The sequence below is a fragment of the Prunus dulcis genome, chromosome 4, assembly GCF_902201215.1.
Source record: "Prunus dulcis chromosome 4, ALMONDv2, whole genome shotgun sequence".
Taxonomy (NCBI): domain Eukaryota; kingdom Viridiplantae; phylum Streptophyta; class Magnoliopsida; order Rosales; family Rosaceae; genus Prunus; species Prunus dulcis.
The window spans coordinates 16,210,177-16,235,640 of NC_047653.1; the positions used below are offsets into that span (position 1 = coordinate 16,210,177).

At 39.0% G+C, this 25,464-nt stretch overlaps 2 protein-coding genes and 1 pseudogene across 2 annotated transcripts; 2 read left to right on the forward strand and 1 right to left on the reverse strand.

Moving 5' to 3' along the window:
- Nucleotides 1–558: 558 nt before the first annotated feature.
- On the forward strand, nt 559–2,034 carry LOC117625505 (zinc transporter 11-like). Its single transcript, XM_034357052.1, has 2 exons — nt 559–1,029; nt 1,519–2,034. Exons 1-2 carry the CDS (start codon nt 559–561, stop codon nt 2,032–2,034), a joined length of 987 nt encoding a protein of 328 aa, XP_034212943.1.
- Nucleotides 2,035–4,602: 2,568 nt separating this feature from the next.
- LOC117626281 lies at nt 4,603–5,588 on the forward strand (annotated as a pseudogene).
- A 17,740-nt stretch (nt 5,589–23,328) lies between these two features.
- LOC117626645 ((+)-neomenthol dehydrogenase-like) lies at nt 23,329–25,201 on the reverse strand. Its single transcript, XM_034358429.1, has 5 exons — nt 25,119–25,201; nt 24,783–25,029; nt 24,533–24,601; nt 24,051–24,230; nt 23,329–23,908 (listed from the first exon to the last, which is right to left on the reverse strand). Exons 1-5 carry the CDS (start codon nt 25,178–25,180, stop codon nt 23,531–23,533), a joined length of 936 nt encoding a protein of 311 aa, XP_034214320.1. The 5' UTR covers nt 25,181–25,201; the 3' UTR covers nt 23,329–23,530.
- Nucleotides 25,202–25,464: the final 263 nt, after the last annotated feature.

A 25,464-nucleotide genomic window follows, 5' to 3' on the forward strand; every position in this document is an offset into this window, starting at 1 on the left:
ATATATCAAAAAATATATTCTTCCCTTTATTATTTGACTCTGTATAGATTAATTTCTAGGTATACTAAAACATCTGTTTCATCAAAAAATACACAAAACATCTGTTTCATCAAAAAATACACAAAACATCTGTTTCACATTTACATAACATCCAAGACGTGTCAATGTGTGGCATTGTCTGTTTGATGTTTACATACAGTAATGTCAACTCTCTCCCAGATGTTCACTGGTGTACATACACCTAATGTAATTGTACCAATCAGAAACCGATTAGGTGCCAACGTAGTTTTCATTTATGAAATTTTTTCTCATGGTGATAACTGCATTTGCTTCTTTTAATTGCAAGGAGAAAGAATACGCCATAACGATTTTTCCTAAATAATTATATTACTTAGGCGTGCTCCTACTTTGTCAGAGGAAAAATAATACTTTATATGACCAAATTAAAGAGAAAATCAGTCACTACCTTGTAAAATGATATATTATCAGTAATTGATGATTGTTTTCTTTTATTTGTAGTTGAGGTAAAGTCCAAAACACCAGTTGTATATTAACACAATGAACCTTTCAACTTCTTCCATGCACCACTGCAATATGGCTTGCTACAATACTCTCAAGCTCTCTCTCTTCCTCTGCCTCACCCTCTCTGCCTTGGGGTTCAGCAGCCACAATGACAAGGAAAGCCACAGGAGCGACGAGGCTGACAGCCTTCAGTCTAAGCCTCTAATTCTGGTCAAGATCTGGTGCTTGGTTTTGGTCTTTGTTGGGACATTTGCAGCTGGAATGTCACCCTACTTCCTAAAGTGGAATGAGGGGTTCTTGGTTCTAGGCACACAGTTCGCTGGCGGAGTGTTTTTGGGAACAGCTCTCATGCACTTTCTGAGTGATTCAAACAAGACTTTCCAAAGCTTGACTGAGAAGGAGTACCCTTTTGCATTTATGCTGGCCAGTGTGGGGTTCTTGATCACTATGCTTGCGGATTGTGTTGTTTCCTATGTGTATGCTAAGCAAGAGTGCAGTGACCTTGAAGTTCACGGTAGGTGGGTTTTCATGAGTTCTTCATTTAGGAATTAGGCACCATTCAGTTCTTCGTTTTGATAAGTTTGTGCTAAGAACCGAGTAGGCAGTCTTAAGATATTGGTTTTATAAGAAAAAGATTATTTACTTGATCAAATCCAATTACCAGGATCTCTTCTGCTTATACCCTAAACAAGATACTGACTTCACAATTTTTATTTTCCTATTACAGGAAAGGACAGTCACAAGGTGAGATACATGAGCTTTGATATTATATATGTGGGATGTATATAAGTTATTAGTAGGGTAAACGAACTTGCCAGACCTCTAACACGTTACGTGGCGAGATTGTGAAAGAGTACTCCACATTCAAACATATTGCCACTTTATTAATTGTCAAAATTCAATCTCACAACATAACGTGTCAGACTGTCATAACATAACATATGTGCCGGTTAGTAATTGCAACTAACTGAGTGTTTTGCTTGTACGCTTCGACAGGGCCACGACAGTGGTCATGGTCACCACCCTGCAACAGTTGGTTCAGTTGGGGACAGCATTTTGTTGATCGTAGCCTTATGTTTCCATTCTTTCTTTGAGGGCATTGCAATCGGAGTTGCCAAGACAAAAGCAGAAGCTTGGAAGGCTTTGTGGACAGTCAGTGTGCACAAGATCATTGCAGCCATTGCCATGGGCATTGCTCTCCTCCGCATGCTTCCGAACCGTCCCTTCTTATCATGCATGGCGTATGCTTTCGTGTTCGGCATTTCGAGTCCAGTTGGTGTGGGAGTTGGCATCACAATAGATTCCACAACCCAAGGTGCCACAGCAGATTGGCTCTTCGCCATTTCCATAGGTTTGGCATGTGGGGTGTTCATATATGTATCCATAAACCATCTGCTGTCAAAGGGTTACACAGCTCAGAAGGCAGTCTCTGTTGACCAACCCCATTACAAGTTTTTGGCTGTGTTGTTTGGCATTGGAGTTATCTCTGTTGCCATGTTCTGGGACTCTTGAACAATCAAATTCATCTTACGGTTCCTTCGTATAATTTTATGTCATGAAATTAAATGTCTCATAACATCCAAGAAAGCATTTATTTTTGGGAGATTCACTATTATACCCAATATAATTAAGAGCTCAAATTATAAAAAAAAAAAAAATCCTATATGAAATGGACTTTAGAAACACACCCAAAACCCATTTACAACATAACAAAAAGACTTTTAACTTCTTTTGAATTACAAAACTGCCATTGATTTTTTAAAACAAATACAACCCCAAAACCTCATAAAAAAACCCAAAACACTCAATAGGGTATCAAAGTAATTTATAATCAAAATTAAATTCAATAGGGCCAACTGTCATTTTTTGGATTTTTTTTTTTTGATTTGTTTATAGAAATTAAATGATGTAGGGTTTATTTATAGTTTTAGTGCTAAGAATAGGTATATGACTAAATATATATTTTTTTTCCTCTTTAATTATTGAATTGAACACTATAATGCTTATCCATTTGGCTGATGCTTTATCATTTATTTTCTGTGTCATTTCGGGGAAGAATTGAATGTTGTTACGGCTTGTATTTTGGATTGTTAGAAATAATATCAAGATTGGTTTCCTGTTTAAGCATAGAGTTAAAGTTGAGATAGCTGGGTCCTATCGTGTTTGAGGGAGTTTGGGTCGTGAGGGAATTTGAAGAACGTGAAGAGTGGGTATAGGAGAGGCCTTGTGTGGCGGGGACTGACGGCTGAGGGAAGAGGTCAGGGAAGGGAAGGAAGAAGGTTGAAGGGGTCTGGCATTTGTTTTTCCCTTTAGTTTTAGGTTTTTTTTTTCCGATTTAATTTTGTTGAAAGTTGACAGTATTTAGAGTTAATGGGTGGACAAGTGTCAAATAACTAGAAGGGGGATATAGAGGGGACACCAAATTGGGGATAGCAGATCCACTCCCTTGGTGGGTTGTGGCCATTGAAACGTTTATAAATTTGATTGTGATTTTCATGTTAATTGATAATGATTTTTAATTAAAAAATTTTGTTGGATGGGATTAAGTAATGATAAACTTGCTTAATAATCCAATTATGAATCAGGTACAAAACCCCAAAAGTTAAATTATATATACTAAAACTCAATCCAACCAGCTATTATTCTGAAGCATGAAATGATGAAATTGCCACCGTTTTACTATTTTTGATAGCAAAAGAAATCAGATGATACAAGAAGCCCATAGTTATGCCATTTCAAATGGTATATAAATTTATGATGAAAATGTTTGTCGTGTCGGTGATGAGCATAACCATCAAGACAAAAAAACAAAAACAAAACAAAACTGTAGGGCCAGTTATAAAAACAATTGTCAAACTCATATATTGCCTAAGGGCATGTTTGGTAGGCCTCACCCCCTTGGACTGTGCTAAATAGGACTTGAATCCATGTTTGGTAAGATAAAGGACTAAGTTAAATGGAATTGTAGAGTCCAACAGTAGAAAAACCTCCTCACCCGCTCTCCTTATACAGAGAGCTTAAAATTTGGTTCGTAAAATAAGCCCTTTGTTAAACTGAGAACACGCGACTCAGCCTCTCTCTCTCTCTCTCTCGTTCGCATACGCGACTTCGCCACTCCTTCGTTCAACATCGATTGCTCCCAGGCAAGTTTTTCTGATCTCTCCCTTTTGATACCTCTCTTATTTTTTCTTCCACTTTTCTCATATGCTCTCTCTCTCTCTCTGTGCAACATTTTTCAAAGGTAATTTTTCATGGGTATTGCTTTTTCTTTGGGTGTTATTGAGAAATTTCATTGTTAGATTGTTTGTTGGGTTGTTATTTTCTATCTATCCTCTGTTTGGTTGTTGGGAATTTTAGGCAAGAAAAAGGGAAAATCTTCCTTTTTTGTGTTTTATGCTGTTATAGATTATATAATTAGTGGCTTCACTTAAGCGGATAATGGAAAGAGAATTAAAATTTTAGCTGCTTGTGTCATTTTACATCAATTTCTCAACAATCAAATAGTGTGTTAGGGTTTGAATGTGGATTAAGCACTTCCTATTTCCTCTCTTAATTGTTTGTTTACAAAAATTGCATCTTTTGGTTAAAAAAACTGATATTATTCAAGCTTAACTTGTTAGAACTTGAAGGCATACAGTTGGCAACTGCTTGTTTATTTTGCATGATGGCCCATGATAAGTTAGTTTTAAGCTGATTTTGAGACTTGATGTGATGATATTATTAGCATTATTGTTCTTTTTCTTCTTCTTCTTCTTCTTCTTTTTTAAATATAAGTTTGAGTGTGTATATTGTTTGTGTTGCCAATGGTTTTTTGCCTTTGGTTAGGGAATGCGTATATTATTGCAATGCCTTGTTGAGAACTTTCTTGTCAGTTGAGAGATTGCAGGTATGTTTATGCAATTAAAGGAATGGTTGTGTTATAATATTAAAATGAATTATTGACCTCTAATCTACAATTGATTTTGAGTATGACTGAAAAGATTATTGGGCAATTAGTGTCTGGATGGTTGTGTTATAATATGAAATCTGATTTTTGTTAATGAACTGCTCAAGAATATGATTGTTCTAAACTTGCATCTAATGGCTTCCCTTTCTCTTCCTAAGCACCACTTCCCTTCTGTGCTCCCCACTCAAACTCCTAGACACTACCCATCTTCTCTCCTAGACACTATCCATCTTCTCAAAGCCTCCCAATTGTCTCAAGTTCATCACATTCTCAATTTTATGGCCTCAAGCTCTCCAATTCCTCATCTTTGCCAATCCCTTCTTCTTCTTCTTCTAGAAAGATGTTTATTTGTGCTGCTAAGGTACATTGCTTAATTCACATTTCCTGATATGTTGAGTGTTTTGTGGGCTATGGCTACTTCTTTGTTGATTGATTATGATTATATGTTTCTTGACAGGTGGACAAGGGTAAGGTTCCACCAGCCTTCACATTGAAAGATCAGGATGGAAAAACTGTGAGTCTCTCCAAGTTCAAAGGAAAGCATGTGGTTCTCTATTTCTACCTGCTGATGAGACCCCAGGGTGCACCAAACAGGTATAAACATAATGACATTGTTGCATGTTCTAATTCTGCTTTTAGTTTATTGTTAGGGGCAGCCTGAAGTGTTCATTTCCTTACTTAGAAGCTTGGTTATCTTTTCGGTCAGCTTATCCTATATTGATGTTGCCAAATTAATTTCTATTGTAACCTTTAATTTGAGTATGGTTTTAAATGCATAACCATTAGTTTATTTGAGACTCATCATATCTACAGTACCTTTAGTTTATTTGAGGATGGTTTTAAATGCATAACCATTGCAACTCATGCTTGAAGTTGATCATGAAGTTTTTGATTTATGTAGGCTTTTGCAAAGAAATACAAACTTCCATACACATTACTTAGCGACGAGGGTAATAAGGTGAGGAAAGAATGGGGAGTGCCATCAGATCTGTTTGGGACATTGCCTGGAAGACAGACTTATGTTCTGGACAAGAATGGGGTGGTTCAACTCATCTACAACAACCAGTTCCAACCTGAGAAGCTTATTGATGAAACTCTCAAATTCCTTCAAAGCCTTTAAAATTCTCCTATTTTTAGCTGCTTTGATTTTTCATCCCTGTGTCCATTATATCTCCACAAAACAGGCAAGTAGTTATTTTTGTATAATTCGAAAAACAGTTATAATTACCAATGCTGCTGGCCATGTTTGTACTTGTCCCAAGTAAAAGGGCTATGAAGCAAATTTCAATTGATAGAGGTGGAAATTTTTGTGGAATATCCAATGGCTATTATACAACATGACCTAGATGGCAATAATCTCATTGTAAGTGGTGTAATATCTTTGAGGTTGTTAATGTTATTGTAAGTAGTGGATCATGAGGGTATTTTGCTTATGTTAATTAGTTGACAACTCTGCAATCAGATTATGTTTATGTTTTTTATTCCCTGCCTTGTTGCCCTTCTGCAAAATATTATCACATCATAATTTTGGGAATTTCAGAAGTAAACAATGGAAAAATTCTTTATTGAGATAACAACAATACTCATAAGACAATTGAGTGGTGGTCGGTGGTCGTTAATGATATATTATACATAAATTCGATGGAATTTATAACCTTAATAACAAACAAAAAGCCTTTGATTTGGAGGAAAAGAAATGTACATGTCAATTTGGTAATTATAATAACAACAAAAACAAAAAACAAAAAAAAAACTTACACTTAATTATTTAAAATTTAATTTTAAAAATTAAAATAATTATTTTTTAGTCCAACACAGCACCAAACATAGGTCTTCACTATTTTTACAATCCAGCTTCGTAGTCTGACGCAGCACCAAACGTAGGTCAGTACTTAATCCCGTTTAGACCAATTCGAGCTAATCAGAGTCAGTCCCAAGATTTAATCCAGTTCATGATAGTTCGCCGTACCAAACGACCCCTAAAAGCCCTAGATTTGCCAAAGAAAGTTTGGTGATGCAGCAAGAGTGTGGTTCTGGCACTTCAGCTGGTATAGAATTTCTTACTAAAAATGTTTGTCATGCTAACAATGAAAATAAACACCAAGGCCAAAAAAATTCTATGACCAGTCATAAAAAAAATTTGAGATATTTAGTCATATACCCATTTTTAGCACTAAAACTATAAATAAACCATACACAATTTAATTTATATAAACAAACCCAAAAAACACAAAAAAAATGAAAGCTGGTCCTATTGAATTTAATTTTGATTATTAAATTACTTTGATGCCCTATTGAGTGTTTTGGGCTTTTTTATGAGGTTTTAAGGTTTGGTTTGTTTTAAGAAATCAATGATAGTTTTGTAATTTAAAAGAAGTTAAAAGCCTTTTTGTTATGTTGTAAATGGGCTTTGAGTGTGTTTCTAAAATCTATTTCATACAGGGTTTTTTATTAATTTGAGCTACCATATTGGGTATAATAGTGAATCTCCCAAAAAATTTCTCAAGCCGAGAACAAAAGACAAAAATGTGTTGACAATGTATCCTGTAGCAAAATGAATACAGTTCAAACAACTATAGATGAGATCGAATTTGACAATTCTGATCAAATGAATAGAGGTCAGGCCTTCTTTTAGAGAAACGGGCAAAGTAGGATTTTTTACTCAAAATTTTTCTCCTATATTTGAACTGTATTATTGAAGAAAATGTGGATTTGGGAGATAAGAATTTTAAGTACATTTACTGTAAAGGCCAAAAACAATGAGCCTCTTTTTACTCTTTGCTGTCAACAAGATCAAACTTCCGATTCCAAAGCCAACACCCTTTTTTTTATACAAAATTTACTTGATCCAAGTAAAGGCCAAAAAAGTGTACTATTCTGTGAGTATCAGGGTGTATAATTTTATGTTTGCAGAATGTACATGCATGCATATAAGATGATTTTCTCTTATCATGCTACTGACTAGGATCTCTCCTATTTCTCTCCCATAATTTTTTACTAAAAAGTATGTATAGTTAGATGGAAGGATTGAAAATTAATTCTCATAGATTAAAGGAAAGAAAAGAAAAAAGACAATAGTTTCACCTTACCCTAACAAGTAAGCAACTAAACTAACAGTTCCCTAGCGAGACAACAGAAACTCTCAACGGATCCTCCGTGCTGGGCATACCTCTTCTTAGGCTTCCAACGAAATGCCTTGCCCTTGCTCGCAGAAGCTAAGTAGAGGTATACCTGAATCATGTACTCGGATGGGGAGTGGTGACCCACGAGAGGTTTTTGAATACTACTTATTTCCTCAACTGATATAATAATCCACATTTAGCACATGTAAAATTCTAGGTTGATTGATATCCATATGGTCTACAAACATTGAAAAAAAGGGTATTTGTTATAAATTTAAAATAATCAGAGTAGGGGAAGTACCACTGAATTTTGGGAGTAAAATTATATTTGCTCTTTGTGTTGTTTACACTAACAGAATTTTTTCTCACTGACACTAAGATTGCTTACTTTCTCTTCTTTCCTCTCACTCTTCCTTTCTTCCCTTCTCTTCTCCGTTAGTCTGTCTTTGCAAGTAGAAAGGCTGCCTATTTATAGGCAAAGCAAATTGCACTCGTGAGTGATAAGAGAGACATCATGATGTTTCTATCCAACATCACTATTAACCTTTTGACTATGTGGGCTTCACCATTTTCCTTTACAACACTCTCCCTTGGAGACCACATGTCCCTAGATTAGTTGCCTTATTAAAACCTTGCTTGGAAAAACCCAGTGGGAAAAAACCTAAGCGAAGGAAATGAGTACAACTTTATTTGGGACATAAGGGTAATGTTAAATGCGCTCATGTCGCCTCATTAAAACCTTGCTAGGAAAAACTTAGTGGGAAAAACCCTAGTAGAAGGAAAAAGGGTACAACGAGCATATGTCTTGTGTTAGCGGACTCTTGAATGCTCCCCTTGATTTTGCATGCTTCAATTTGATTGCTTGCAGAGTTGTTGTAATCCGATGCCATGCACTAACTTTTGGAATATACATTTTGGCAAAGATTTGGTGAAAAGATCCGCCCGGTTATCGCTTGAACGGATTTGTCTGACTTTAATTTCTGGATTCTTTTGAAGCTCATGTGTGTACAAAAACTTTATTGATATGTGCTTGGTCTTGTCACCCTTGATGTATCCTCCTGTGATCTGAGCAATACAAGTTGCATTGTCCTTATTCAGGATTGTTAGAGTGTCCGTTGTTGAGGATAGGGCACATGTGCTTCGGATGTGACGGATCACCGACCTTAACCAAATGCATTCACGACTGGCTTCATGAAGGGCAAGTATTTCTGAGTGATTGTAAGATGTGGCTACCAATGTTTGTTTCGTTGAGCGCCATGAGATTGCAGTTCCTCCACATGTAAACACGTATCCAGTTTGTGAGCGTCCTTGATGTGGATTAGAGAGATATCCTGCATCAGCATATCCAACAATACTCGGGGCATTGGTCGATTCCTTGGAATAGAATAAGCCCATGTCTGTTGTCCTACGAAGGTATCGTAGAATATGTTTGATGCCGGTCCAATATCAACTTGTTGGAGCAGAGCTGTATCTTGCTAACAAATTTACTGAAAATGCTATGTCAGGTCTGGCACATTGTGTTAAGTACAATAAAGCACATATTGCACTAAGATATGGTACTTCTGGACCAAGGACGATTTCATCATCTCTTTTTGGATGTTATGGGTCTTTATTAGTGTCAAGAGAGCGAACAACCATTGGAGTGCTAAGTGATGGGCTTTATCCATGCCAAACCGCTTCAATACTTTTTCAGTATAAGTTGATTGATGCATATTAGCACTGTGATCAATCTGTAAGCCAAGACAATATTTTGTCTTTCCAAGGTCTTTCATCTCAAACTCGCGTTTGAGATAATCAGCAGTCTTTTAGAGCTCTTCAGGAGTTCCAATTAGATTCATGTCGTCGACATATACTGCCACAAATCCAAATTCTGATTTCTCAATAAACACACATGGGCAAATATGATCATTTGTGTATCATTCCTTCAATAAATACTTACTGAGACGATTGTACCACATTCACCCAGATTGTTTCAGCCCATATAATGATCTTCTCAATTTAATTGAGAACATGCATCGTGGTTTATTCCTGGCTGCTTCAGGCAGCTTAAGTCCTTCTGGGACTTTCATGTATATGTCTGTATCCAATTCTCCATACATATATGCGGTAATGACATCCATAAGTCTCATCTCAAGTTTCTTTGAAACCGCCAAACTTATTAAGTAACGGAACAAAAATGTATCCATTACTGAAGAATATGTTTCCACATAATCAATTCTAGGCCTTTGTGAAAAACCTTGTGCAACGAGTCGCGCTTTATACCTTGCGATCTCATTTTTCTTATTGCGCTTTCTTGTAAATACCCACTTGTAACCTACAGGGTTCACATTGGGTGGAGTTGGAACAATAAGTCCAAAAACACTCTTTTTTTCCAAAGAATTCAATTATGCATGGATTGCATCTTTCCACTTAGGCCAATCCTGTCTCTATGTGCATTCATCAATGGAGCAAGGCTCAATATCATCATATTTTATGATCTCAATAGCCACTGAGAATGCAAATATATCATTGATGATCATCTCATTTATATTCTACAATTCATCAATGGACGTATAATTTATGAAGATTTCTTGACTTTCAGGTACAGCTACCACTTTAAGGGCTCTTGTCTCACCAATGACGTTTTCCCTTTTAAGAAGTACATGTGCCTCTTCGTGGGCATTTGAATTATGAATTGTGGGCTCTCCATTTATTTCATTTGGATTCATTTTGGTCATCGACTTTGTCTTTTGAGGGACTGGGTCCTTTGAGCCTAATGGTCTACCACGCTTCAGGCGTGCAATAGATGAATCAGTTGCTAGCACATTGTTTTGTCCATTTTGGACATCAATCCTTGCAGGTGCATTTGCAGCTGGGATAAGTGATTTTGTTACCTTTGTTGCATTATTGAATGCATCTGGCATCTGATTTGCAGTACATTGGAGGTAAACGATCCTTCTCACTTCGTTTTGCATTAAGCGGTACAAGGATCAAGATGAGACAAAGTGGGTATGTCCCACGATAATTCACGTCGTTATTCAAGAACGAGTTTGCGTTGTTGTTCTTTAGGAACAAATTTTTCTCCCCCTACTAGTAGGAAAATTGTCTCATCAAAATGACAATCCACAAACCGTGCGGTAAAGATGTCACCTGTCAAGGGCTCCAGATATCTGATGATAGATGGTGAATCAAAACCAACATAAATTTCCAGTCTGCGTTGAGGGCCCATCTTAGTACGTTGCGGTGGTGCAATGGACACATATACCGCACAACCAAAAACTCTTAAATGTGAAATGTTTGATTGATTACCCAACACAAGTTGTATTGGAGAATACTGATTGTTGGCAACGGGCCTCAACCGCACAAGTGATGCTGCATGTAAAATGGCATATCCCCAAGCAAAAACTAGCAACTTTGTTTTCATTAGCAAAGTGCGTGCTATCAATTGAAGACGCTTAATTAAGGCTTCTGCCAAGCCATTTTGAGTATGAACATGAGGAACAGGATGTTCAATGTGAATGCCTAGTGACATGCAGTAGTCATCAAAAGTTAGATGTAAATTCACTAGCATTATCAAGTCTGATTGACTTAATGGGATAATCTGGAAATTGGGCTCGTAATTTAATTATTTGAGCCAAGAGCCTAGCAAATACCATATTCCGAGTGGACAAAAGGCAAACATGTGACCATCAGGTAAATGCATCCACCAAGACCATAAAGTACCAAAATGGTCCATATGGAGGATGAATAGGCCCACAAATGTTCCCTTGGATTCTCTATAAAAATGATGGAGACTCAGCATCAACCTTTGGTTGTGATAGTTTAATCACCAACTTCCCTTGTGAACAAGCTTGGTAAGAGCTGTCACTTGATAACATAATGTGTTTAGTCAACAAGGGATGTCCTTTAGAGTTAGTGATGATCCTATGCATCATGGTGGATCCAGGATGACCCAACCAGTCATGCCAAAGCTTAAAAGCATTTGAGTCAATGGACTTCTGGTCCATGACACTATGTGCCTCAATTGTCCGTATGGTTGTATAGTACAACCCTGATGAGAGCGCACAAAGCTTCTCCAGTTTACGCTTCTAGGTATCACTAGAGGTAATGCAAAGATATTCCATGTTTTCCTCATTCTTTATTTCAACATGGTATCCATTCAAACGTATATCTTTGAAACTCAACAGATTTCTTCTGGAGTTAGATGAATACAAAGCATCTTGAATGGACAGTATTGTTCCATTTGGTAACATGACTTGGGCTATTCCTAAGCCTTCAATCAAATATGCAAGACCTGATATGGTTGTTATCTTTGCTTTTGTAAGCATCAAGTTTGAGAAATACTTTCGATCTCGAAGGATCGTGTGAGTAGGCGCACTGTCTGCGAGAAAAATATCTTTTCTAGAGCTCTTGTTTTGGGGGCATTTATAATTTATATCCATGAATTCAAATAAATAAAATAAGCTGAATCAATAAACAAAGAAAACATTGCCACTTTTATTGGATTGAAATGAAGATTAAAAAACAGTACTTCAAATAATACAAATGGTACATTAAGGAATTCAATATACTTCGGACCCATAAACTTCATTCCATCTTTCAGTAACAAAATCAGAAACATCCAGATGCGTCTTGTCCAACTGACGCGATATTTCTGATGGGCGCCATCTATGGCTGGCGGATTTGGTATAGCATGATCAGTGTAATTTGTCTCCACTTTCCTGTTCTTAAGTGAAACTTGATAGAGATCCGCCAAATGCTTCGGCGTACGGCATGTACATTCCCAATGTCCCTTTGCACCACATCTGTGACAAGTGCTTTCAACATTTCTAAGCACATGGCTTGTCTGTGCCTTCCCCTTATTCCGGGATGCATTTTTGCCATTCATGGATGGATTGCTCCTTGGACCCAAGACATATGAATGAGCACCATGATCTTTTCTACTTCCTTGCTAGTGGCCAAACTTGCCTCATCGCCCACTTCTGTGGATGCTGCCACGAGATGAGGTGGCATTTATTTCCTGAGATGCAGCATTTACTTCAGGAAGTGGTGTTGAGCCTGTTGGGTGAGATTGATAATTTTTCAATAAAAGTTCATTATTATGCTCAGCTAACAAAAGGCAAGATACAAGGTCTGAGTACTTCGTGAAACCACTACGCCTATATTGCTGCTGCAGGAAGACATTTGAGGCGTGAAAGGTACTGATAGTTTTTTCGAGCATATCCTCCTCAGAGATATTCTCACCACATAATTTCATCAAAGAGGTGATTCTGTGCATAGCTGAGTTGTATCAGACACTGTCTTGAAATCTTGAAATCTCAGGTGTGTCCATTAGTATCTGGCTCTTGGGAGGGTCACCATCTTCTGGTGATTGTATCTTTCACATAGAGCTTTCCATAGAACCAACGGTTCATCAATCACCACATATTTGTTTTTCAGTGCTTCATGAATGTGGCGACGAAGAAAAATCATGGTCTTTGCATTTTCTTCAGGCGAAGCATCACTCCCATATACAAAAAAGAGATGCATTAGAATTTGCAATAATCTTTTTGAACTCCATGCCAAAAATACATTGCATATTTTACCCGAAACTTTAGACTCAGGATCTAGAACATTAAGAAATTTATTAATAGGAACTTTAGGCCTTAAAGTTGTTTGAGGAACTCCATACCTCATTATTCATGTTTAATTGATGACAAAAATAAAGTGCTATAAATTTGCTGGTATGGACGATAAACCCGCACCATACTTTAAACGAAAGTAAATGTCCGATAAAGTAAATTCATAAAGTAAATTGCTTGTTGTATGGACGTTAATCCCGCACTATACCTTAAATAAAAGTAAATGTGCAGTAAAGTAAATGTACAAAGTAAATTGCTTGCTGTATGGATGTTAATCTCGCACCATACCTTAAATAAAAGCAAATATGCGGTAAAGTAAATTCACAAATTAAATTGCTTGCTATATGGATGTTAATTCCGCACCATACCTTAAATAAAAGTAAATGTGCGGTAAAGTAAATTCATAAAGTAAATTGCTTGTTGTATGGACGTTAATTCCTCACCATACCTTAAATAAAAGTAAACGTGCGGTAAAGTAAATTCACAAAGTAAATTGCTTGCTGTATGGACATTAATTCCGTACCATACCTTAAATAAAAGTAAATGTGGTTATGTGGATGATAAACCCGCGCCACACTTATAAATATTGTTGTATGGGTAATAAACCTACACCATACAGTAAATAAAGTAAATGCGGGGATAAAACCACCACCTAATATATATGAAGTATATAACATGTTACATATTGTGGGCAATATAATTGCGCCACTATTCAAGATATAATAAGATGGGTTTTAAGATCACACCATCATTTTATTACAATAATTTGTGTTACAACGCGATGGGTAATGAAAATTGCACCACCATAAAATAACATGATGGGGTATAAAACTGCACCATTCCAAAAAAATAAATTAAACAAACATGGATGAAATAACATAAAAATTATGAGAACACAAAAAAGAAAGTTTGCATGTCGTCGTAGTAGTAAAGTGAGAGGAGACATATGACAGAGAGGAGACAAAGAAATAACCACATAGTGTTGAGCTGGGAAAATTTAGAAATAAAGAGGAGAGACTATCGTGCTAATAACGTGTTATAAATTTAAAATAATCTTTTGACTATGTTGGCTTCACCATTTTCCTTTACAACAGTATTATTAGTTTGTTCTGATGTTGTTTAGTTATCGTGCATGCTATACTCTTTTGGTGGGTACCCGGTTTTGCTTCCTGTTTTTTGTTTAGATAAGGCAATACTCCTCAACTTATTCTCATTATTATAATTCATAGTAAAATCCACATATATGTTTTGTTGTGTTATTTTCACTAAAACTTTACATTTATCTACACTGACAATTGTTATTTTTCTAATTTGTAACAGAGAAGTGAAAACACATACACATGAGAAAAAAGAAGAAAAACCACCTCTACAACCAAGGCAAGAAAAAAAAAATCCCCTTTCAGAAGACATTAAAACTGATGATAAACCAATGAGCAGTGAAGAGAGAAGTTCTACTGCAAATTAGTGTATATGTTTGTTATGGGAAAGGGCTTTAATTGTAATAACCCAAAACAAAAATCCTAAATTAATTATTAATTTATTCTAGAAGAAAGACGATTTTGCCATCACCATATTTAATTGGGAAAAGTTGACTTTTTGACCGAGAAGGAATTTGACAATTCCACTTACACCGTTGCGTAGAGCACGACGAAACGAGTCCGTAGACACGGAGTGGACTCGAATCGGAATTGTAACGAAGAAAATACGGTCAAAATACGGTGAAGGGCAAAACGATAATTTGGACACAAATCAGATTTTTATCCCTTCTCTCTCTCTTCCCCCTCAGTTTCTCTCTCCCCTCTCTCTCTCCCCTACCTCCCGCGCTCGAGCCTCCCCTTCCGTTCGCTCCAGCTGCCTCCATTGGCCACCCCGAGCCACGGCGCCGGTACCGACGGGACCGCCTCGACCTCGCCGTCACATCCCGACCGATCTCCGCCCACAAGCCGATGGGAGCTGGCCGAAAAAAGAAGAAATCTGCCCTGTTTTGTCCGATTTTCAAACCTCTCGTTCTCCTTCAATTCTCCTCCTAATCTGTCGAGTAAGGCACCCGGGGCCAAACCGACCCGCAAGAGGGACCTTCAAGAGGTCCAGCTAGCTCGGACCAGAAGTGAGTGGACTTTTCTTTTATAAATGATTTTATATAATAAATTTCATTATTTGATCTTGAATATGTTTTATTGAATATGTTTTTCTTAGCATGAACTATGAAGTGAAATATCTTTATTTTTATGTGCTGCTCAGTTGAATATGCTAAAAAGTATAGAAAACAGAATTTGAGCTATATATCGGATAAAATAGCAGTATAGTTCAGATTTACCAAAATACAGTTATTTACCAGACTTTTTAAAGATATTTTATTTTAAACCACCGTGAGTACCCAGCTACAGTTATTACCCTCAGTTATGCCAATGTCTACAGACATCCAGTTTATTTTCAGTTTTGTCAGTGCACTTGACATTTGCCTCACGAATTTCGGGAACGCACGGACCGTGAGTGCTAGGATTGCAGCTCGGTTGGACTTGGTGTCGCCGAGGTCTGCCAGGATTGCAGCTCGGTTTGACTTGGTGTCGCCGAGGTCTGCTAGGATTGCGGATCAGGCTAACTACGGTCCCCTGAATCCTGTCAGTTTGCGGCTCGGATAGACTGTGTGTCGCCGAGACCTGCCAGGGGAATTGACGGAATTACAGGGGTACACCTAGGTGGTAGTTTTAAAGGGATTTCAGTGCTTTTATGCGAATATTGATTACAGTGATTTTATGCGAGTTTTCTCGAGATTGAACATGTTTTATATCTGTAATATATATATATATTTATGTGAATGCTTTGAATTTAGCATAATTCAAGTGCAGTTTACATATTCAACTTTACATGACTATTATTTTTACAGTGGGGGTTATTATGTTCACAAATTGTTTTCTGGAACCTTATTTTGTCCACTCACACTTTCAAATGTTTTGCGCCCCCAGGCAGTAGACGTGCACAGGAATCCACCACCGGGCCTCTCCTAGTTCCCGCGCCACCCACGAAATGTAGGATTTTGCTGTAAAACACTTAATTTCTTGTAAATATTAGTAACTGCTCTGATATCTGGTTATAGTTGGAAACCAGAACTGTTGGATGTTTTGTTTACTTATTCTAGCAGTTGGGTGTAAATTTTTGCTCGTTTGACAGGTGAAAATTTTTGGGTTTGGACAAATTACAGGGGAGATTCTGCTGAATTTTCGGTAGGAGTCGAGGGAAATTTCAAATCTTAGTTGTAACTGGAAGGGTAAAAAGGTCATTTGTGCCCGACATTCGCCAGGTTTCGGACACGCACAGGGTCCGACTAGAATTCCAAAGTGGAATTAGGATCGGATCCGGTCAATTTGGTATCAGAGCATTAGGTTTCATTTCCTGTAGACTCTGCGATCGTGCTTTCTAGTGTTACTGAACGCTTGTTTCTTGTGACAGTTTGAGTATGGGCCCTAAACGTGGTGGCTTCCGTAGGGGTACTAGACGGTCGTCCCGTGTGAGGGGACAGAATCCCCCTCCCGAACTAGAGGACTTTCCTATTCCTGAACCGGTACCGGAACCGGTAGAGCAGTCTTTTGTTGGTGGCCCATCAGGGCCCGCACCTCTCATTCCCACTATGATGGGAGATCCCAATTTTCAGCAGACCTTGGAGTTGTTAACTCAGGCCCTATCCAGGACTGGGCAGTCCAGAGACCCGTCCCTGGGATATGCTGATCAAGCAAAGAGGATTGGGGCCACAGATTTTGATGGTGATGGCGACCCAGCAGTGGCTGAAAAGTGGATAGAGAGGATGGAGCGGATCATGGAAGTGATGGCCGTTCCACAGAACCGTAGGGTAACTTTGGCCACTTTCTTTTTGATCAGAAATGCTAGACACTAGTGGGAGTCTGTTAAAAGGGGATATCGGGATCCATCAGCCATCACCTGGCAAGTCTTTCGAGCTGCTTTCGACAGCCAGTACTACCCACAGGCCTATCAGAATATGAAAATGGAGGAATTTCTATAGCTGGAACAGGGGACGATGACCATGTTGGAATATGAGAAAAAGTTCAATGAATTGTCTAAATACTGTATTCCACAGGTTGAAGACGAAAATAAGAAGTGTCAGTTGTTCACTAGAGGATTGAAGGCCTCCATTAGAGATATTGTGATCAGTCAGCTACTGACTAATTTTGGGGATTTGGTGATGTCAGCTTCGCTGATAGAGAGCAGTCAGATGATGGTCAGAGCACGAGGTGAACCTCGGAGGAGACAGTTTGATATGGGTGGTCCCAGTCAGGGGTCATCCAAGAGAGGTAGTTACAGTTCTGGATCATCCAGTGGCCGTAGTTATGGAGGTTTTCAACTTGGAGTCAGCTCGAGTGGAGGTTCTAATCATAGTGGTAGTTCTATGAGCCGTTCTGGGGGCAGTACAGTTAGAGGTTCTGGGAGACAGCTACCCTCAGCAGCTGGCAGGATGAGGAACTCGCAGTGTACTAAGTGTGATAGATATCATACCGGGACTTGCCGACAGGGTACCACGGGATGTTTTCATTGTGGTCAGCCTGGACATTTCTTGAGGGAGTGCCCGGTATTGCTTCGAGGTGGAGAAGCGATAGTCGCATCGCCTAAAGGGGTAGGCGCACAGGGCAGATCACAGTTTATGGGAGCCTCGTCCAGTGGTAGGGCTCAGACTAGTGTTGCTAGCCGAGGTGATAGTCAGCAGCAATGACGAAGTGGACACGCCAGAGCCACAGGTAGAGTGTACCACATGTCCCAGCAGCAGGCACAGGCATCACCTGATGCGGTTACAGGTATTTTATTAGTTTTTGGGACTCCTGCTAGAGTTTTGATTGACCCTGGGGCTATGCATTCATTTGTTACACCTAGTTTTGCCCACAATGCTAATGTCAGACTTTCAGCCCTACGAGACGAACTAGCGATCTCTGTACCTACAGGAGAGATTTTTCATGCAGGTACGGTATATCGAGATAGTACAGTGTTGGTTGGGGATGTATGCTTGGAAGCAGACTTGATTCCGTTGGAAATGGTGGGCTTGGATGTTATTTTGGGCATGGATTGGTTAGCCAAACATCATGCCTCAGTGGATTGCTTCAGGAAAGAGGTCGTATTTCGTAGTCCTGGACGACCTGAAGTGACATTTTATGGTGAGCGTAGAGTGCTTCCATCTTGCCTCATTTCAGCGATGACGGCAAAACGATTGCTCAGAAAAGGGTGCTCAGGATATTTAGCCCATGTAATTGATACCAGAAATCAGGAGCTAAAGTTGGAAGATATTCCAGTGGTACGGGAATTTCCGGATGTGTTTCCGGAGGATCTTCCTGGGTTACCTCCTCACCGAGAGATCGAGTTTACTATTGAGCTCATTCCAGGAACGAACCCCATATCTCAGGCACCCTACTGATGGCACCAGCATAATTAAAGGAATTGAAGGTGCAGTTGCAGGAGTTAGTAGATAAGGGCTTCATCCGACCTAGCGTTTCCCTTTGGGGTGCTCCAGTGCTATTTGTTAAGAAGAATGATGGTACCATGAGGTTATGCGTTGACTACGACAGCTGAACAAAGTCACGGTACGGAACAAGTATCCGTTGCCTCGCATTGATGATTTATTTGACCAGCTGAGGGGTGCTAAGGTATTTTCCAAGATTGATTTGAGATCTGGGTATCATCAGTTACGGATTAAAGAAGAAGATGTGCCTAAGACAGCTTTCCGAACGAGGTATGGGCATTATGAGTTCTTGGTAATGCCATTTGGGTTGACAAATGCACCAGCTGCGTTTATGGATCCTATGAACAGAGTGTTCCGACGTTATTTGGATCGCTCTGTGATTTTATTCATAGACGATATCCTGGTGTATTCTAAGAGTCAGAAGGCGCACATGAAACACTTGGAACTGGTGCTGAAGACTCTGAGGAGGAGAAAATTGTTTGCTAAATTCAGTAAGTGTCAATTCTGGCTGGACATAGTTAATTTCTTGGGGCATGTAATCTCTGCATAAGGTATCTATGTTGATCCCCAGAAGATCGAGGCAGTAGTAAATTGGCCACAACCAATCAGCGTTATGAGGTACAGAGTTTTCTTGGGTTAGCCGGGTATTATCGTCGCTTTGTGGAAGGTTTTTCTATTATAGCGGCGCCTCTCACTCGTTTGACAAGAAAATGAGTTAAGTTTGAATGGTCAGACGAGTGTGAGAAGAGCTTCAACGAACTCAAAACCAGGTTAACCACTGCTCCGATTTTGACGCTCCCAGATGATAATGGCAACTTTGTTATCTACAGTGATGCATCCCAACAGGGACTTGGGTGTGTGCTAATGCAGCATGGTCGGGTGATTGCTTATGCTTCTAGACAGCTAAAGAAATATGAGATGAATTACCCTGTGCATGATTTGGAGTTGGCAGCAGTGGTGTTTGCTTTGAAGATTTGGCGGCACTACCTATATGGGGCAACATGTCAGATTTTTACAGATCACAAGAGCTTAAAGTATTTATTCAAGCAGAAGGAGTTAAATCTAAGGCAAAGAAGATGGCTAAAGTTGATCAAGGACTATGATTGTACCACGAGCACCATCCGGGGAGAGCTAATGTTGTAGCTGATGCACTCAGCAGGAAATCTTCTGGTTCAGCAGCTTATCTTCGAGGGAGATACGTACCATTGATGTTAGAACTGAGAAAGCTTAGAGTTGAGTTGGGTGTGGATGAGCAGGGAGCATTGTTAGCTACTCTTCAGGTGAGACCAGTGTTGGTATAAAGAATACTCGCTGCTCAAGCACAGGATCCTTTGATTTGCACACTACGAGCAGAAGTAGAGAATGGTGACAGAACTGACTGTTCAGTGAGAAATGATGGAGCTCTAATGGTGGGTACCAGGTTGTATGTTCCTAATGATGAAGCTCTAAAGAGGGAAATTCTCGAGGAGGCCCACAGTTCAGCCTTTGCAATGCACCCTGGAAGTACTAAAATGTATCATACTTTGAGAGAGCACTACTGGTGGCCTTTCATGAAGAAAGAGATAGCAGAGTATGTCAGGAAGTGTTTGATTTGTCAGCAGGTGAAAGCAGAACGACAGAAACCATCAGGGCTGTTACAACCACTTCCAATTCCGGAATGGAAGTGGGAGCATCTTACTATGGATTTTGTATTCAAGCTTCCTCGAACACAGAACAAGCATGATGGAGTTTGGGTGATTGTGGATCGACTCACAAAGTCCGCCCATTTCTTACCGGTAAGAGCAAACTACACGTTAAATAAGTTGGCTAAGCTCTTCTTAGATGAGATAGTGAGACTTCATGGGGTGCCAGTATCTATTACTTCTGATAGAGATCCTCGATTTATTTCCCGTTTTTGGACAAAGTTAAATGAAGCTTTCGGAACCCAGTTGCAGTTTAGCACTGCCTTTCATCCCCAAACAGACGGTCAGTCTGAGAGGACGATTCAGACTTTAGAAGATATGTTGAGAGCTTGCGCACTGCAGTTTCGGGATGACTGGGATGAGAAGTTGCCACTTATGGAGTTTGCCTATAATAACAGCTATCAGGCGAGTATCAGAATGTCCCCATTTGGTGCCTTGTATGGGAAACAGTGTCGAACTCCATTCTATTGGGATGAAGTAGGTAAGCACCGATTGGAAGTAGCAGATGATGTTGAACGGACGAAGGAACAAGTGAAAGTAATTCGAGAACGACTCAAAAGAGTTATGCAGACAATAGAAGGAAAGACCTCCAGTTTGTGGTTGGTGACTGGGTATTTCTGAAGTTATCGCCTTGGAAGGGCGTAGTAAGGTTCGGAAGGCGAGGGAAACTAAGTCCTCGCTATATTGGACCTTATGAGATTATGGAGCGTGTAGGCCCAGTAGCTTACAGACTTGCCTTGCCTTCAGATCTTTCTCGGTTGCACGATGTGTTTCATGTCTCGATGCTCCAGAAATACATTTCTGATCCTTCTCATGTATTGGAGGAACAACCAATAGAATTACAAGAAGATTTGACTTATGTCGAGCAACCAGTTCAAATTTTAGACCGGAAGATGCAAGTTTTGCATTCGAGGGAGATCCCACTTGTGAAGGTCTTATGGAGGACCCATACTGTGGAAGAGGCCACATGGGAACCCGAGGACCAAATGCGGGAACAGTACCCTTACCTCTTCGAGTAACAGGTATGTAAATTTCGAGGCGAAATTTTCTTTAAGGGGGGTAGATTGTAATAACCTAAAACAAAAATCCTAAATTAATTATTAATTTATTCTGGAAGAAAGACAATTTTGCCCTCACCATATTTAATTGGGAAAAGTTGACTTTTTGACCAAGAAGGAATTTGACAATTCCACTTACACCGTTGCGTAGAGCACGACGAAACGAGTCCGTAGACATGGAGTGGACTCGAATCGGAGTTGTAACGAAGAAAATACGGTCAAAATACAGGGAAGGGTAAAACGGTAATTTGGACAAAAAAATCATATTTTTATCCATTCTCTCTCTCTTCCCCCTCAGTTTCTCTCTCCTCTCTCTCTCTCTCTCTCCTCCCTCCCGGGCGCGAGCCTCCCCTTCCGTTCGCTCCAGCCGCCGCCACCGGCCACCCCGAGCCACGGTGCCGGTACCGACGGGACCGCCTCGACCTCGCCGTCACATCCCGACCGATCTCCGCCCACGAGCCGACAGGAGCTGGCCGAAAAAAGAAGAAATTCGCCCGGTTTTGTCCGATTTTCAAACCTCTGGTTCTCCTTCAATTCTCCTCCAAATCTGTCGAGTAAGGCACCCGAGGCCAGACCGACCCGCAGGAGGGGCCTTCAAGAGGTCCAGCTAGCTCGAACCAGAAGTGAGTGGACTTTTCTTTTATAAATGATTTTATATAATGAATTTCATTATTTGATCTTGAATAAGTTTGATTGAATATGTTTTTCTTAGCATGAACTATGAAGTGAAATATCTTTATTTTTGTGTGCTGCTCAGTTGAATATGCTAAAAAGTATAGAAAACGGAATTTGAGCTTTATATCGGATAAAATAGCAGCATAGTTCAGATTTGCCAAAATACAGTTATTTACCAGACTTTTCAAAGATATTTTATTTTAAACCACTGTGAGTACCCAGCTACAGTTATTACCCTCAGTTATGCCGCTGTCTACAATCATCCAGTTTATTTTCAGTTTTGTCAATACACTTGACATTTGCCTCACGAGTTTCGAGGACGCCGTTGGACTTGGTGTCGCCGAGGTCTGCCAGGATTGCAGCTCGGTTTGACTTGGTGTCGCCGAGGTCTGCCAGGATTGCGGATCAAGCTGACTATGGTCCCCTGAATCCTGCCAGTTGCGGTGTAAATTTTTGCTCGTTTGACAGGTGAAAAATTTTTGGGTTTGGACAAATTACAGGGGAGACTCTGCCGAATTTTCGGTAGGAGTCCAGGAAAATTTTAAATCTTAGTTGTAACTGGAAGGGTAAAAAAGTCATTTGTGCCCGACATTCTCCAGGTGTCGGACACGCACAGGGTCCGACTCGAATTCCAAAGTGGAATTAGGATCGGGTCCTGTCATTAATAGTTTTTCACACACTGCTTGGCATATAAAACATGTTATTTATCTATTCTTTGTAGGCTGTAATAGTTTTTTGCACATTGCTTGGCATGTACAACATGTTATCAATCTATTTTTTGTAACTTAAACTTGCCAACGTATCATAATTTAGATTTCCACATGTATGTAAATAGTATTGTCTTTCTTATGCCTTTTTAGAACTATCTATATATTTTATACAGTTTTAAAACCTGCAGCATTGCGCAACCCGAAAGCAGAAAAACAAACTAACAAGAAAATGCCCAAGTGGAAATAAAGGTAGAAACATATGAATTCAAGTGGAGCACCAAGAAAGTCAAACCAAATTTATAATTAACCGGGAGGCAAGAGTGCTACAAGAGCATTATGCACAAAGTTAAGTTCACAGTAAACTTAAAACCCTTCTGATTATTGTGAAGGTGGTTCTCAATTGTTGAGGCTAAATAATTAGGATGTAGTATACTTGAATGTGATGATCAAGATATAACAAGTATATCTGATCTAGTGATTCCATATTGGTCCATGAAATCAACATTACTTTCCTAACTTATACAAGAACGAAAATTGTACAAGGATTTCATCTGCAGAAAATTGCAACAGAGTCTATCACCGAAACCTCAAATTGTAGCAATGACATTGACTTATACATTATAATGGGAAGGTGATCCTCACGCATACCTATAAAACATAAGTCTCTCAACTTCATCTGTTACATTATTGTACATGAACTCTCGATGATCATTGTTCATGAAATATGAAAAACCTCCGTGATTATCATAAATATTCAAAAAGGTGTCGCTTCTTTGCGAGAAAAGAAGTGGCCAGTAGGACCGCCATTGGGGAGCAGCGCCAACCAGACAAGACTTTCAGCACCTTCTTCGATGGTTAAGGTTCCAGTATTGAAGGTTATATCTGTGTTGACAAATCCAGGGCTCACACAATTGATGTAGAAGGTTGGGTACTTCTTGGCCAGAATTCTAGTGTATGCATTCACAGCTGCTTTTGAGACTGTATATGGCGGGAAGATAGTTGGCCAGCTTTTGTTTTCTACCAAACCTTGTTTAAGGTCTTCTAAATGCTCAGCCAACACTGCATCTATTCTCTCTTCCGTAAGGCTCTCGGCATCACTTAGTACCTCTTTAGCCCATCCATTTGGAAAATTCTGAAGCAACATAAAAAACAGGAGAGTCTTTTGAGTTGATTTCAAAACAGGAACATAAAACTTCATTAACAACTAATAAGTGGAAACATGATCTTGTTAGGAGAATGTAAAAAGAGAAACATAAATTTGAAGTTTCTCATACCATAAGCTTAGAAACACCAGTAGAAACATTAACGATTCTTGGTGAATCAGATAGCTGGAGGAGGGGTAAAAGTGCTTCAGTCACTCCTTTGGTACCATAGTAGTTTGTTTTCAGGCTTTCTTCTGCTAACTTGTAGTTCGGTATCGTCGGTATTTCCCTCCAACGGATTTCTTCAGGCTTCTGCATCCAGTAGAAGAAAGTTAATCCTCATGAAAGTTTTGCATCATTACTTTCCTAACTCATAAGTCATAAGAGAATGAAATTTGTACAAGGATTGTATTCCTAGAAAATTTCATTGCCTAAGCCCCTAACCTCACCTCAAACAGGAATAGTTTTCACTGATTAATAATTGGATTATTAAGAACAGGCATGGTTTTCCTATTAGAAGCACAGCATTGAATTGCAAAACATGAACAACAAGAAGCAGCATCCAATTTGACTTAATGATGAAGATATATATGATATATAACACTGAACCTTACCTTACCACTTACAGCTGATCTAAAATCTTCAGGATTTACTTGGCTTCCAGCAATTGCTGCATTGTTTACCTACACAGTACAACAGTTCCAAATATTTCATCTTTTTATGTTTATCTCAACTTAAAATATAAATCAAAGCAAGTATCATCAGTAGATAATTAGATAATATGTATACATATATAAAATTGAAATAAATATTGTGCTTTATTGCTATAAGCAGTAACAAATCAACTTAAATTTCAAGATATACCAAGATATCAAGTTTCCCAAATTGGGTTTTGACAAAATCTGCCAAGGAAGTAATGCTAGAAGGATCTGTAACATCAAGCTGATGGAAAACCACAAGGTCAGAGAGGTCAAACTCTTTCAATTTATCAACAGCTTCAAGACCCCTCTTCTCATCTCTAGCAGTTAACACCACAGTGACCCCATTTGAAGCCAACTGCTTAACTGTGCCAAATCCAACCCCTTTATTAGCCCCTGTGACAACTGCATACCTGAAAAAAGAAAAAAAGAAACCCAATTTTGAAAGATAATAAGAAATCTTTCCAAAAAAAAAAATGTATATAGATGAACCAGGCACTACCTCTTTGTTGTTTCTGCCATTGTTATTTGTGGCTTATTTCTAGGCCTCAGACAGAGAACCATTATTTATATTTGATATTTTACTTGGGGCTCACGCTCAAAGTCATATTGGTCAATGCAATGAGGTCATATCTCATTTAGTTTTTGAGTTTCTTTTTGCTTTTGTCCAACCATTATTTATACTTGATATTTTACTTGGGGCTCACACGCAAAGTCATATTGGTGAATGCAATCTCTCAGTTAGTCTTTGAGTTTCTTTTTGCTTTTGACATTTGAAGTTTCAAGTTTCACCCATTCGTTTTGGTTTAGTTTCTGGGTCTTTGAGCGTCTTTTTTTGTGCTTATTAT

Bases quoted from the DNA above. Each gene is read 5' to 3' on its own strand.
- LOC117625505 (XM_034357052.1), top strand. From the start codon at position 559: ATGAACCTTTCAACTTCTTCCATGCACCACTGCAATATGGCTTGCTAC. The intron at 1,030-1,518 runs GTTCACGGTAGG...ACGCTTCGACAG, and splicing joins AAGAGTGCAGTGACCTTGAA to GGCCACGACAGTGGTCATGG.
- LOC117626645 (XM_034358429.1), bottom strand. From the start codon at position 25,180: ATGGTTCTCTGTCTGAGGCCTAGAAATAAGCCACAAATAACAATGGCA. The intron at 25,030-25,118 runs GTAGTGCCTGGT...TTCTTTTTTCAG, and splicing joins ATGGCAGAAACAACAAAGAG to GTATGCAGTTGTCACAGGGG. The intron at 24,602-24,782 runs GTATATCTTGAA...TGTACTGTGTAG, and splicing joins TTGGGAAACTTGATATCTTG to GTAAACAATGCAGCAATTGC.